The following is a 13,330-nucleotide window of genomic DNA, read 5'->3' on the forward strand; positions in this document are numbered from 1 at the left end:
TGTGTGTTGACGGAGAATTAAACTTTGTTCAGTTTGATATTCATTTTTCATCTACGTTTAAATGAGCTGGATATCATTTCTAAGGCCACCGGAGAAATTATATTTGTTTTTGACAAATTTTTAACCCGTAGGTTTAATTGAGTTTATTTAAGGGCGCAAAAGGTACTTCCGGTTTAAGGTAGTTCATGTTCTCGCTGTCTTCAAATGCTACTTGTGTGACGGCTGGGTTTTTTCTTTTGAATGTGGATCATCCCAAAAATTTGTAAACACCGGAATATAAATATCACCATTTCCTAGTAAAGAGGATGGATGTCCCTTTAGTATGGTAGAGAGGGCCGGTGTTGATTAACTACGGCAAGGGGAGGAACAACAGAGGAATATTAAATTAAGGCTGAGGTGGAAGAAATGCGAAAGAATTGTATTAAGACAGAGAGGAAGTGGGACTATTTTATCTTCTTTTTACTCAGAGGAACAACTGAATAATTCATCAACAGTTCTTGGCAAGTGGGCGGCTGATGTATGTATTTTTCTGTTTGACACTATCTTAAACTGCAGTAAAACGTGAACACATCAATTATGTTTTTTACCTCCTTGTTTTTCAGGCACATAATTACTAAGGTTTTTCAATACTGAAATACAGTGATTGTCTCTCCAGTTTGATGAAAAATTTACTGTAATTTAGTGATAACAATACTTATCCGTCAACTTACAGGTGAGACTTTAAGTGCAAATGAGCCAATTTTAAGCATATGTGCAGAGGCCCACAATCATCTTCTCCTTTAATCTCCATTCAAGGGTTGCCACAGGGAATTGCCTCCATCTAATTCTGACTCCGGCATCCTCGTTCCCAGGGCCAACCTCCACCACTCTGGCTTCTCCTCCACCTGTTGCCTACTCTCACAACAGATCACAGTCATTTGCAAACGTCATAGTTCACGGAGATTCCCGTCTAACCTCATCTGTCACCCTGTCCATCACCATAGCAAACAAGAAGGGGCTCAGAGATGATCCCTGATGCAGTCTCACCTCTTCAGTCAAGGTAAAAGCCCACAATACTGCTTGAATAAAAGACATACATTACCTTATTTTAACTGTCTTGTCATTCTCCAGTTCGGACAAGGGACTTTCTCATATGCTCCTTTAGTTGTTTTTTTTTAATAATTTACACATTTTATTGTTTTTACTGGTTTGATTTGCTTGTCAAGTGAGATGAAGGAAGCGTACTAACTGAAAATTAAAGCATCGATGACCATGACAAAGTCGGACAAATCCTGATGCGAAGAATGACAAATCTTGTTTAATCACATCATCTTTCTTCCAGACCTTGAGCAGGGGGCAAAAATGACAAGGATGCTGGTGAGAGAAAGTGCACACAAATTAACACTGCTGAGACTTTTGCAGGACTAACCAATGATAATTGTGATGAATTATGTGCATGGGGGACTTTAAGCATTCCATCTGGAAAGGAGGTTCACAGATGGCACTCGTTACTCCCAATTCTTGTTGGAACTACCCTGTGAAACTTGCTCTTAATTTATATAACAGATTAAAGCCTCAGAGGTTTCGTTGTCCCCTCATAAAGGTGCCCCGAAAAGCATGTTTGAATACATCTTAAGTCATTCACCAAGTCAAAAATGACAAATCTCACTAATCTCGCTTCTGTGTAGAGTTAAAAAAGTCTTCCCTGTGTCTGAGTTCCAAAAACACATATGATTAGCCTATGACAAAGGGAAAGAATACTAAAGGATTTTTATAAATTAATCTCAGAGAAAACCATTACCTTACTGCAGAAATAGCTTGGAGTATAAATGTAACCCAAGCAGGAAGTTAGTCAGTCAGTCCATAATAACTGATTACAGGGGTGACTCAGTGTCATACTGTACCCAATACAAGCCCCCCATGTCATGTGGGACCCAAACACACCGCATTATTTGCGAAAATGTCACCGTATCCACATATCGATGTGTCTCAGAAAAACATCGACCACGAATGACATTTAAACAAAGAAACAGTATTGAGTGAGAGTTCTGTACACAACCCAAGAATGCATATCTTATGATGCAAAAAAACAAAAAGAAAAGTTTGATATACTGAGGGTGGATGAATTAGCAAGTGGAAGTCATATTTGTTTGGTGGAGGTTATTTTCCACAGCTGTTTGTGTTTGTGAATGCTGCTGATGCCAGCGCTCGCCCTCCCGTCGGGCCACTAAGGCAACTTTTTAGAGCCACTTTGTGTTTATGTTTCCAAAGGAGGACAGTGTTTCATCGTGGTCTCATTTACATGCTCTCAGTTGTGAGTCATTTACACAGGAATGGACATGCTTCATACAATTTTAGAAATACAGTATTTTCCGCACGATAAGGTGCACCGGAGTATAAGGCGCACCTTCAATGAATGACCTATTTTAAAATGTTTTTCTTACGTAAGGTGCACAGAGTAGAAGCTAGTGGCCAGGGTTGCGTTAACCATCCACTAGATGGAGCTACGCTAAAGGGAATGTCAACAAAACAAAACGGAGTCAAAGACATTATGACTAAGACAATCAGAAATTGAGAAGATGATTTGTGGAAAGTATGATCTGAAGAATAGGGGGAAAAATACCTCTTGATCACATTAAAAGACTGTTTAGCTCAATGCCAAGATGAATCAAAAGTTTAAAAGAATGTTGTTGTTTTTTTGCATATCCAAAATGCGCTCTATTCTACTTTAATGTCTGAACGGCTCAGAAAGGCGACGTGATATTTATTATATGAAAAATAGTAAGTAATTCTAGTTCTTCACAGGCAGCAGGATGTGAACAGCAAAAACACTACTTGCAACAGACAGGATCAGTTATTACATATATTAGAATTCAATTTAATGTCAACTGTCGTTTTGGTTAGCGCTATGACCATTTTGAAAAGGCAATAACTGGCAGTACAAGCTTTTTCCTCTGTTTGAAAGGATGCGCCTGTCACCCCGCCTTGTTCCGATGATGGGCAAAAAAAAAGCTAGTGTTCATCACCGAAACATTTGGACGAATCGCTTCCTACGTTGATTTAGTTGTTGAAGCTTTGGTTTTAGTGACCTCTACTGGCAAAAAGTTAGTACGTTTTCATTTGATCAGTGACGTGAGCAGGTCATCTGAAGCCGTTGATGTACGTAAATGTGTGTATGAAAATGAACGAAAGGCGAAATACGCATGTGTTCTCTAGCATTGCAGGATGGTTTTTCAGTGGACTGCAGTGGCGATTATACTTCTGTGGTGCAACGTATCAACAACAATCAGGTTCTGCTGGTGTTACATTTTTATTGATTACACATGGCACTTGCATGCACCCAATCGATGCAAATAGCCCAAAAACTCGTAAATATATTGTAAAATGTGAATATGTTGCTCTTTGTATACATTTGCAAACGGTTATTTTGCCATCAGAAACACATTTTCATTCATGGTTCTAGAAGAGAAAGTTGTTTTGAGATTTCAGATGGTACTAAAATAAAAAACAATTGTTCTGCAGAAAACACGTTTCCACAAAAATGAATTTTCTCCCATTATCTTAGCTCAATGTCACTTAAATGACCAATTTTCAAACAGTGCTTACCAAAGAGCTATATACATACCTTTTTTTCTGAAGGAAGAATAGAATTGTATCTTTCATATGGCACCACACGTTTTCATGGGCATAGCATACGATATTTTGTTGCCTTGAAAGATGAGTGAAAATGCTCAAAATACTCAAAATAAGATACTCAAGGTGTTGCCATTTTGGAAAATGCATGGCACGCTAAGAGTTCAAATGTATCTTTCCGTCGCCCCTGCAACTTTTTGTCCTATTTGTCATTTTTCTACATTATTTTGAATTGGATATTTCAAGACAATGTCTTCCAAGGTACTTCATGCTGTGCTAGGCCTTACTATTCGACTTAGATGTGAAAATGGTTCAGCAAAAAGTGGTGATGGTGGCCTAAAATGTTGCTGAAACCCTACGGATCAAATAGTGTCGCAGAGCTCACAGTACAATGGAGGAAAATGGATTTGCTGTGCTAAATCAACAAGTAAGCAGAACTCCCCTCCCCATAAACTCCAAAACCTGCATAGACCTTGCGTCCAAACGTGCATTAGATGGTATGGTAGTGTTTCAACTTTTCTCCAGAGACCCCAAAAAAGGACAAGGTACACTCACTGAAGTCTAAATACACTCCAAGTTTGTTCACGCCGTGAGCATACGGTCTCCAAATTAGTTCGTCATCTTGATCATCAACTTTAAAAAGTGTGGAATCTCCAGCTAAAATTCCCCACGACTTGCTGAAATCTATAAACCTTCGACGCAGAGCTCACAGTACAATGGAGGAAAATGGATTTGCTGTGCTAAATCGACAAATAAGCAGAACTCCCCTCCGCATAAACTCCAAAACCTGCATAGACCTTGTGTTCAAACACGTGTGCGATGGTATGGTAGTGTTTCAACTTTTCTCCAGAGACTCCAAAAAAGGACAAGGTACACTCACTGAAGTCTAAATACACTCCAAGTTTGTTCACGCCCTGATCACACACACTCCATTTTTTTATATGGGTATATTGATTGGCAACTTTAAAAAGTGTGGAATCTTTAGCATACATTCCCCACGACGTTTTGAAATCTATAAACTTTGCTTCTAGACCATGATTCAAACTGTCCTCCAATGAATAGGCAACAACCACAGAAATGCAACCCTCGAACTCCACCTCCCAATAATGGCAGCCGGTCAGTGGCTCTTTGCATAAAACTTGAGGGAAGTTTAAAAACCTCTTTGAGTTGTCAGGATACAAATTGACACCATCAAATGTCACTTTCTTGTTCTCCTCTGACAGAGTGAGATGTTTGTGGACGGTTTTTCCGTCCAGTGTGAGATCAGTGGCATCTGATGGAAAGAAGAAACATCTTAGAGATCAAAGTAGAGGTAGATTGACTTGGAAATAAGAACAGCAGCACGGAAAAGGAACTTACACCAGATGAGATCTTTTCTTTCTGTGATTTCCCCTGGGGAATATGGGCCTGACTGTAGGAAGTTGTCAGTGTGAAGAATGCCGTTTTTGTAATGGTAGATGGAAGATCCCTCATAGTCTTTATTTGGCAGTGCAGCGATAAGAAACTTGACACTGCTGTATGACTTCATTACTTTGGCATGATTAAGGAACATTTGGACATTTTGTCTCATTTGCATAACGACCTCATCCGTGAAAGACTTATATTCTTCATGAGTTCCTCCTGGTTGGGATGCGTCCAAGTACTCGGCCATGGCATCAAGGCACGGGTCATTTGTGCCCAGGTCAGTGAAAACATAGCAAAGAACGTCTGTGACACGTTGAGAAAGAACCACTTGGTCTAATTCCGACTTTGTGCGCACAACACAAATATTTGTGTCTTCCAGTATTGTGTTGACACAGGACTGAATGACGTTGACGTCTCGTTCTTTGTTCTCCAACCACTCGTTAAGGTGCGCTGTGCGGAATGGAGACTTTTCTCTGTCGTCAAAGACTTTTCGTAACTCGCTCTCGTTTTCTTTGCCATCTCGGATGGCCGGCAGCTTGTTGGATAGCGCCAGTTTGAGTGAAGCATTGTAAGAAGAGCAAAGAATCTGGAATTTGCTCATGTTTTTGTGGAGATCGGGAAACATTTTTGCTGCTTCGCTAAACAAACTATTGTTACCTCTCATTTGAACTTGATTTTCATCTTCCATTGCCTCTTGAATTTTCCTCGACAGAGAGGCGCTGAGGCCACTGACCAGCACAGCTGCTTTGCTGTGCAGCGCCTGCAGAGGATACAGCCAGACAACCAGAGGAGCATTGTTCTCTTTATCTGCCAAAAGTGTTGGAAGCTCACAGTAGGTTTCTACTGCTTGGACAAACGTGGCCGGGTTTTTTTGAAGAATGAGGTCTCCAAAGAATTTGCAGGTGAACTTGTTTGTCAGTTCCTTCTCTTTTTCAGTCAGCTTTACTTGAGCATTTCCTTTTATATCCAACATAGGAATCTTCTCGAGCACAGCTTGCATATTACCCTGGATATCTTCAACTTTGCTGTCATCCATCTTCTCACTGTCAAAGACGAAGACTGCATTTGCCCCATTAAGGATACCTGTGACTATGTGGGTTGCTCTACCTTCCTCAATCACTTCTTTTTGTTGGCTGTTCAGCAGCCCAAGAGAGTGAAGAGACAACTCCTTGAAGAAGGTGGTGGCTTTGTACCTAAATGTTACCCTGCACTGATTCTTGAATTTCTTCTGGTCATTCAGGTACTTGGCGGATCCCCCAACTTCAACCAACCCAGCTAGGAAACTAGTTTTCAGAGAACCTTCCATTTCCATCAAAGAAGACTTGTCTTCAATGGTGTCAGAGGCTGAGATCTCAAATAAACTTGTTTTTTGAGGTGCTTCACGAGTGTTCTCATCCAGAATTGCTCTGTCCCACAAAGCCGAACCTACAGAAACAGACATGTCACATATAATGAGTTCTTTTGCAATCAAAAAATATAATAATCATGCAAACTGATTTTCAAGTTCTACCTGGGATTAGTTCATCTTTGCGGGCATCATAGAGCATCCCCAAGGTGAAGGGCCGACCCATAGCAGCCACTTTCATGTTTTCTGACATGCTTCCTGGTTTATATAGGAAATGACTAGCTAAAAAATAAAGAAAATATCAAAGTTATCAATAAGAGAGAGACAAGAGACAAAATACACAACTCGAGCCAATCAATTGTTTAAAAAAGGAGAAGAGTTTGCATTGTCAGACAAAGCCATTCTGACCTGGGCTCGGCTCCTCTGGCTTTTTCTCTAAAAGTGAAGATCGTTGAGGAGAACAAGTGATCATGCCTATAAAATCCAGAACTGGAAGTAGAAAACGAACCGCTGTGTTCCTTTTTTTGTGTGAAAAACAGCAGTTGTCATATGATCAGTAACCTTAGCAAGTAAGCTGAAGCCCCTTGGTGAATGTAGTGATTTTGGAGTCTCAAACCTAACCATCAATGGAGTTATTGATTAATATTGGCGAAATAATTATTAATAAGCAACAGTGGCGCTGTAGATTGATACGACCGAAACGAAAGCAAATGATTTTTTTCCAGCACAGTTGTTAAAGTACGACCACGCGGAGAGCCCTGCTATGTGTAGTCATTTTTTGATGTTTTATATCGTACAAAAGTAGATTTTTTTTTTGGGGGGGGGGGGGGGGGGCTGCATTTTGCAGACGTTCCCTGCGCATTTGCTCTCGCTCAGAGGACGGCCAGTTTGGTCATTGTAGCTCGCAATCCATGTTATGATTGAGACACAGAGACATCATTGGTGTTCGGACAACGTTTTGACTCAAAAGACATTGAGGCCGGAGTAAGATCGCTGCCAAAAAGACGCGTCTGTCTTTTCAAATAGTATGCGTGTTTTTCAAATTGTCAAAGATTCACGTAGGCTACGTGTCTGGCGAGAGTCGTACTCATACGAGTGCTAAAACACAGATACACGTGTGAAAACACGCATACAAATCTGAAAACACGAATGCAAATGCGAAAACACGCATACGTCTATTTGAAAACACGGATACGACTTTTTGACAGCGATTTTACTCCATAGAAATTTTAACCCGCCAATGTCTCCAATTTTACTTAATTCATAAACGTACAGCGCCTGAAGGCTCTCGACATTTTCTTACAGTAATTTTTTTTTTAACTAATAAATAAAGTGTTGTTTACCTGGTTGACTTTGTGCAAATTCTCTTCTGCAAAACTCCGGTTTAAAACAGAAGTCAAAATGGGCACTGCTGCTCCGATAATGCAATGTGGACGTGTTTTGATGCCGTCTGATACAGAGGCCGACTGGGGCAAACGCGCAGCAAATGGCACAGCACACACACACACCGGTAAAAACGCGCTGCACATGGCATGCCACTTCTGAGACACATTTACCAAAACGGAAACTCGCTGCAAACCCGGAAACGCGCAGCACATCAGAATCGCGCAGCACAACAGAAACGCAAACGTTTCATTGCAGACTGGATCTGGGTGCATAGTCCACTTTAAAAAACAACAACAAAACACATTTTCGGTGTCAATGGTGGGGAGTTTAATAATCAAGCAGTGAAAGATATGGCCGAGAAAACAGCTGCCTCCAGTACTCGGAGTTAGAACGACATAACCGCACCCTAAGTCAGCTCAAAATGAAAGTGAAAACCAGCACTGAACTAGAGTAGGCAGGATCACCGCACCCTAACTCAGCTCATAATGAAAGTGAAAACCAGAACTGGAGGACACTGGAGCACTGCCATGGACTGAACTTTGACGGCAAAGAATTGTATGCAAAATTGTCCGTGGCTACAGTCCACATCAGCTGGTATTGCGACAGAATCCCAATCTGCTTTTTGTGCTGATTGACTAAGCACCTGCCCTCGAAGGTATCTGCAAAAAGTTCATAGGTGGCCAAGCATATTACATCTCCGTCATCAAAGGTGCGCTCTTCTCAGGATGCAGAGAAGAACTGGAGCTGCTTAATAACAGAATCAAAATTGATGCAAATGTGTTCCGAGCCAAGTTACAGAGTAGGTGCTTTTTTTTAAAATTGGTTTATTCAATTTCTATACATCCTGAAACCAATCGGTGCAATTTGACTTGGAAGTAAGAACACAAAAAATGAATTTACAGCAGATAAGTTCTTTTCTTTGTGTGATCTGCTCTATCGATGACGGGACAGCAGGCCTTGTGAAGTTTTCAGTTTGAAGGAAGCCATCTTTGCCATGGTAGATGGTAGATTTGTACCGAAATGTTACCCTGGACTGATGCTTAAATTTCTTCTGGTCATTCAGGTACTTGGCAGATCCTCCGTCAGTCAATCCAACCAAAGAAACTCATATTCTGTGATGCATCAATATCCATCAGAGAAAACCGGTCTTCAATTGTGTCCGAGGCTAAGATCTTGAAGGAACTACCTTTTTGAGAGGTTTCGCTAAGAGGTTTGGTATATTTATGATCTAATGGGCATTTCCTCTCATCTTGATGACATAATTCATAAAAATGGTATTTGTCAATTCCTCCTGGCTTTGACATGTTCATGTTTCCAATCCCTCCCTCATATTAATCCCATTGAAAAATTGCAGCTGCTTCTTGTTTCTAACCCAACTCTCATTTTTCATCCCAATGAAGTAAGAATGATGAACAAGGGGGAGAGAGGGAAAAAAAGCACTTTGATAGTCCATATGACCGTAAGTGTAGATATACAAATGTCGATACAAACATCTTGATTTGCATCACATTGAGCACATTGCGAGACTTGCTCGGGGAACTAAAAAGCTCGCGTGAAGCCCTGCCGCCATAAACATCATTTTCAATCAAACAAAAAAAAATCTATCACCCAGTGACGTTTCCTCCTATTTATTTATCGAGTTTCTAAATGAAACTATTGGAATTTTTTAAATGATGTCTTCTAAGGTGCTTCCTGCTGTGCCAGGCCTTACTGTTCCACTTACTGTAAATGTGAAGGTGGTTCTGCAAAAAGCGGTGCTGATGGCTTTATCCCAATGCATCAACGTTGCGGATCTGATAGTACAATGGAGGAAAATGGGTTTGCTGTGCTAAATCGACAGGTAAGCGAAACTCCCCTTTGAATAAACTTCCAAACCAGCATAGAGAGGTTCGTCGAACTGGTGTGAGATAGTATGGCGGTGATTCAGATCTTCTCCAGAGACCTCATAAAAGGACAAAGTACCTCCAGGATAGTCTAAATACACTCCAAGTTTCTGCACGCCCTTAACAGGTGGTGTCAACAATTTTAAAAGTGAAATCCCCTCGATAGGTATGCAAAATCTAGTACAGATTCCCCAACGAGTGGAGAACGCTTTCACGGGTTTGGAGGCAACAACCGCAGAAATTGGTCCGTTAAACTCCAGCTCCCAATAATGATGACCAGTCAGCGCTTCTTTGCAAAAAACCAGAGCGTACTCATTGAATGAATCAAGTCTTACTCTCTTGTTCTGCTCTGACAGAGTGACATTTCTGCCAGCTGTATTTGCATTCAGTGTGAGATCAGTGGCATCTGATGGAAAGAAGGATAAACAGAGATCACAGTTAGTGTAGTTTGACTTGGAAGTAAGAACTGCAACACAAAAAATGAACTTACACCATCTTAGTTCTTTTCTTTCTCTGATCTGCTCTACCGATGATGGGATTGCCGGCTGTGTGAAGTTGTCAGTGAGAAGGACGCCATCTTTGTAATGGTAGATGGAAGACCCCTTGTATTTCTTGTTTGGCAGTGCAGCTATAAGAAACTTGACACCGCTGTATGACTTCATTAATTTGGAATATTTAAGGAACATTTGGACATTTTGTCTCATTTGGATAACGACCTCATCCGTGAAGGACTTATATTCTTCATGAGTTCCTCCTGGCTGGGATGTGTCCAAGTACTCGGCCATGGCATCAAGGCAGGGGTCATTCGTGTCCAAGTCGGTGAAAATGTAGCAAAGAACATCTGTGACACTTAGAGAAAGAACCACTTCGTCCAATTCTGACTTTGTGTGCACAACACAAATATTTGTGCGGCTCAGCATGGTGTTAAGACAGGACTGAATGACGTTGATGTCTCGTTCTTTGGTCTCCAACCACTCGTTAAGGTGTGCTGTGCGGAAGGGAGACTTTTCGCCATCATCGAAGACTTTTGCCAACTCGCTCTCATTTTCTTTGCCGCCCCGGATGGCCGGCAGCTTGTTGTATAGCGCCAGTTTGAGTGAAGCATTGTAAGAAGAGCAAAGTTTCTGGAAACGGCTCAGGTTTTTGTGGAGATCAGGGAAACTTTGTGCGGCTTTGCTAAACAAACTGTCGTTACATCTCATTTGCACTTGATTTTCATCTTCCATTGCCTCTTGAATTTTCCTCGAAAGAGTGACAGTGAGGCCACTGGCCAGCACAGCTGCTTTGCTGTGCAGCGCCTGCAGAGGATACAGCCAGACAACCAGAGGAGCATTGTTCCTTTCATCTCCTAAAAGTGTTGGAAGCTCACAGTAGGTTTCTACTGCTTGAGCAAATGTAGCAGGGTTTTTTTTAAGGATGAAGTCTCCAAAGAATGTGCAGGTGAATGTTTTTGTCAGCTCTTTCTCTTCTTCACTCAGCTTCATTTGAGCACTTCCTTCTAATTCTAACTTAGGAATCTTGTTGATCACAGCTTTCATGTGACCGTGGATTTCTTGAAGGCTGCTGCCATCCATCTTCTCACTGTCAAAGACAAAGACTGCATTTGCCCCGTAAAGGATACCCGTGACCACGTGAGTTGCTCTGCCTTCTTCGATCACTTCTTTTTGTTGGCTGTTCAGCGGCCCAAGAGAATGAAGAGACAACTCCTTGAAGAAGGTGGTAGCTTTGTACCAAAATGTTACCCTGCCCTGATTCTTGAATTTCTTCTGGTTATTCAGATACTTGGCAGATCCTCCAACTTCAACCAACCCAGCTAGAAAACTATTTTTCAGAGAACTTTCCATTTCCATCAAAGAAGACTTGTCTTCAATGGTGTCAGAGGCTGAGAACTCGAAGGAACTCATTTTTTGATAGGCTTCACGAGTGTTCTCATCCAGAATTGCTCTGTCCCACAAAGCCGAACCTACAGAAACAGACATGTCACATATAATGAGTTCTTTTGCAATCAAAAAATATAATAATCATGCAAACTGATTTTCAAGTTCTACCTGGGATTAGTTCATCTTTGCGGGCATCATAGAGCATCCCCAAGGTGAAGGGCTGACCCAGAGCAGCCACTTTCATGGTTTTTGACATGCTTCCGGTTTATATAGGAAATGACTAGCTAAAAAAAAAAAAGAAAATATCAAAGTTATCAATAAGAGACAAAATACACAACTCGAGCCAATCAATTGTTGTTTAAAAAAGGAGAAGAGTTTGCATTGTCAGACAAAGCCATTCTGACCTGGGCTCGGCTCCTCTGGCTTTTTCTCTAAAAGTGAAGATCGTTGAGGAGAACAAGTGATCATGCCTATAAAATCCAGAACTGGAAGTAGAAAACGAACCGCTGTGTTCCTTTTTTTGTGTGAAAAAAAGCAGTTGTCGTATGATCAGTAACCTTAGCAAGTAAGCTGAAGCCCCTTGGTGTATGTAGTGATTTTGGAGTCTCAAACCTAACCATCAATGGAGTTATTGATTAATATTGGCGACATAATAAGTAATAAGCATAAAAAAGGATTAAATTATTTGCCAAACACCTTTTGTAGAATGATCAGATAGAAGTCATTTATGGGTGTAGAAATTCGAGTCTCTATCAAAACAGGTGTACTGTTGATTAATATTGGGCTAGTGATGAATAATCCAATATATTCACCAAAAGTAACCAAAATGATGTAGTTTGGTCGTGAGGAAGTTACTGCTGTGTACAGTGATTTTGGAGTCTTTATACTAAGCAACGGTGGCGCTGTAGATTGATACGACCGAAACGAAAGCAAATGATTTTTTTTTCCAGCACAGCAGTTATATTACGACCACGTGGAGAGCCATGCTATGTGTAGTCATTTTTTGATGTTTTATATCGTACAAAAGTAGAGTTTTGTTGGGTTTTTTTCGCTGCAATTTGCAGACGTTCCCTGCGCATTTGCTCTCGCTCAGAGGACGGCCAGTTTGGTCATTGTAGCTCGCAGTCCATGTTATGATTGAGAGACAGAGACATCATTGGTGTTCGGACAACGTTTTGACTCAAAAGACATTGAGGCCGGAGTAAGATCGCTGCCAAAAAGACGCGTCTGTCTTTTCAAATAGACGTATGCGTGTTTTTCAAATTGTCAAAGATTCACGTACCTGTCTGGCGAGAGTCGTACTCATACGAGTGCTAAAACACAGATACAAGTGTGAAAACACGCATACAAATCTGAAAACACGAATACAAATGCGAAAACACGCATACGTCTATTTGAAAACACGGATACGTCTTTTTGACAGCGATTTTACTCCATAGAAATTTTAACCCGCCAATGTCTCTCCAATTTTACTTAATTCATAAACGTACAACGCCTGAAGGCTCTCGACATTTTCTTACAGTAATTTTTTTTAACTAATAAATAAACTGTTGTTTACCTGGTTGACTTTGTGCAAATTCTCTTCTGCAAAACTCCGGTTTAAAACAGAAGTCAAAATGGGCACTGCTGCTCCGATAATGCAATGTGGACGTGTTTTGATGCCGTCTGATACAGAGGCCGACTGGGGCAAACGCGCTGCAAATGGCATATCACTTCTGAAACACATTTACCAAAACGGAAACCCGCTGCAAACCCGGAAACGCGCAGCACATCAGAAACGCGCAGCACAACAGAAACGCAATCGTTTCATTGCAGACTGG

At 41.1% G+C, this 13,330-nt stretch overlaps 2 protein-coding genes and 1 long non-coding RNA gene across 11 annotated transcripts; 1 reads left to right on the forward strand and 2 right to left on the reverse strand.

Moving 5' to 3' along the window:
* Positions 1 to 122: 122 nt before the first annotated feature.
* LOC148411730 (uncharacterized) lies at positions 123 to 6,385 on the forward strand. The gene is made up of 4 exons (XR_015867951.1): positions 123 to 712; positions 796 to 1,039; positions 5,729 to 5,918; positions 5,992 to 6,385. It is a non-coding gene; the product is annotated as an uncharacterized LOC148411730 (long non-coding RNA).
* On the reverse strand, positions 3,271 to 7,890 carry LOC148411731 (stonustoxin subunit beta-like). Of its 3 annotated transcripts, none has more exons than XM_088435042.1 (5): positions 7,705 to 7,890; positions 6,770 to 6,850; positions 6,527 to 6,643; positions 4,972 to 6,441; positions 3,271 to 4,885 (listed from the first exon to the last, which is right to left on the reverse strand). In XM_088435042.1, exons 2-5 carry the CDS (start codon positions 6,831 to 6,833, stop codon positions 4,353 to 4,355), a joined length of 2,184 nt encoding a protein of 727 aa, XP_088291168.1. In that variant the 5' UTR covers positions 6,834 to 6,850; positions 7,705 to 7,890; the 3' UTR covers positions 3,271 to 4,352. The 3 variants fall into 3 exon arrangements, with proteins under 3 accessions (XP_088291168.1, XP_088291167.1, XP_088291169.1); XM_088435041.1 differs by having other exon boundaries at positions 6,770 to 6,879; XM_088435043.1 differs by lacking the exon at positions 6,770 to 6,850.
* A 160-nt stretch (positions 7,891 to 8,050) lies between these two features.
* On the reverse strand, positions 8,051 to 13,229 carry LOC148411732 (stonustoxin subunit beta-like). 7 transcript variants are annotated; one of them, XM_088435835.1, is made up of 6 exons: positions 13,069 to 13,229; positions 12,793 to 12,823; positions 11,915 to 11,980; positions 11,679 to 11,794; positions 10,121 to 11,593; positions 8,051 to 10,036 (listed from the first exon to the last, which is right to left on the reverse strand). In XM_088435835.1, exons 4-6 carry the CDS (start codon positions 11,764 to 11,766, stop codon positions 9,576 to 9,578), a joined length of 2,022 nt encoding a protein of 673 aa, XP_088291961.1. In that variant the 5' UTR covers positions 11,767 to 11,794; positions 11,915 to 11,980; positions 12,793 to 12,823; positions 13,069 to 13,229; the 3' UTR covers positions 8,051 to 9,575. The 7 variants fall into 7 exon arrangements, with proteins under 7 accessions (XP_088291961.1, XP_088291960.1, XP_088291957.1 ...); XM_088435834.1 differs by having other exon boundaries at positions 11,915 to 11,995; XM_088435831.1 differs by having other exon boundaries at positions 11,915 to 12,024.
* Between the last annotated feature and the right edge of the window lie 101 nt (positions 13,230 to 13,330).

This window comes from Hippichthys cyanospilos, chromosome 15, assembly GCF_059441005.1.
Source record: "Hippichthys cyanospilos isolate Australia breed blue-spotted pipefish chromosome 15, RoL_Hcya_1.0, whole genome shotgun sequence".
Taxonomy (NCBI): domain Eukaryota; kingdom Metazoa; phylum Chordata; class Actinopteri; order Syngnathiformes; family Syngnathidae; genus Hippichthys; species Hippichthys cyanospilos.

Bases quoted from the DNA above. Each gene is read 5' to 3' on its own strand.
- LOC148411731 (XM_088435042.1), bottom strand. From the start codon at position 6,833: ATGATCACTTGTTCTCCTCAACGATCTTCACTTTTAGAGAAAAAGCCA. The intron at 6,644-6,769 runs GTCAGAATGGCT...TTTATTTTTTAG, and splicing joins GCCAGAGGAGCCGAGCCCAG to CTAGTCATTTCCTATATAAA. The intron at 6,442-6,526 runs GTAGAACTTGAA...CTGTTTCTGTAG, and splicing joins CAAAGATGAACTAATCCCAG to GTTCGGCTTTGTGGGACAGA.
- LOC148411732 (XM_088435833.1), bottom strand. From the start codon at position 11,766: ATGTCAAAAACCATGAAAGTGGCTGCTCTGGGTCAGCCCTTCACCTTG. The intron at 11,594-11,678 runs GTAGAACTTGAA...CTGTTTCTGTAG, and splicing joins CAAAGATGAACTAATCCCAG to GTTCGGCTTTGTGGGACAGA. The intron at 10,037-10,120 runs GTAAGTTCATTT...TCTTTCCATCAG, and splicing joins AAGAAAAGAACTAAGATGGT to ATGCCACTGATCTCACACTG.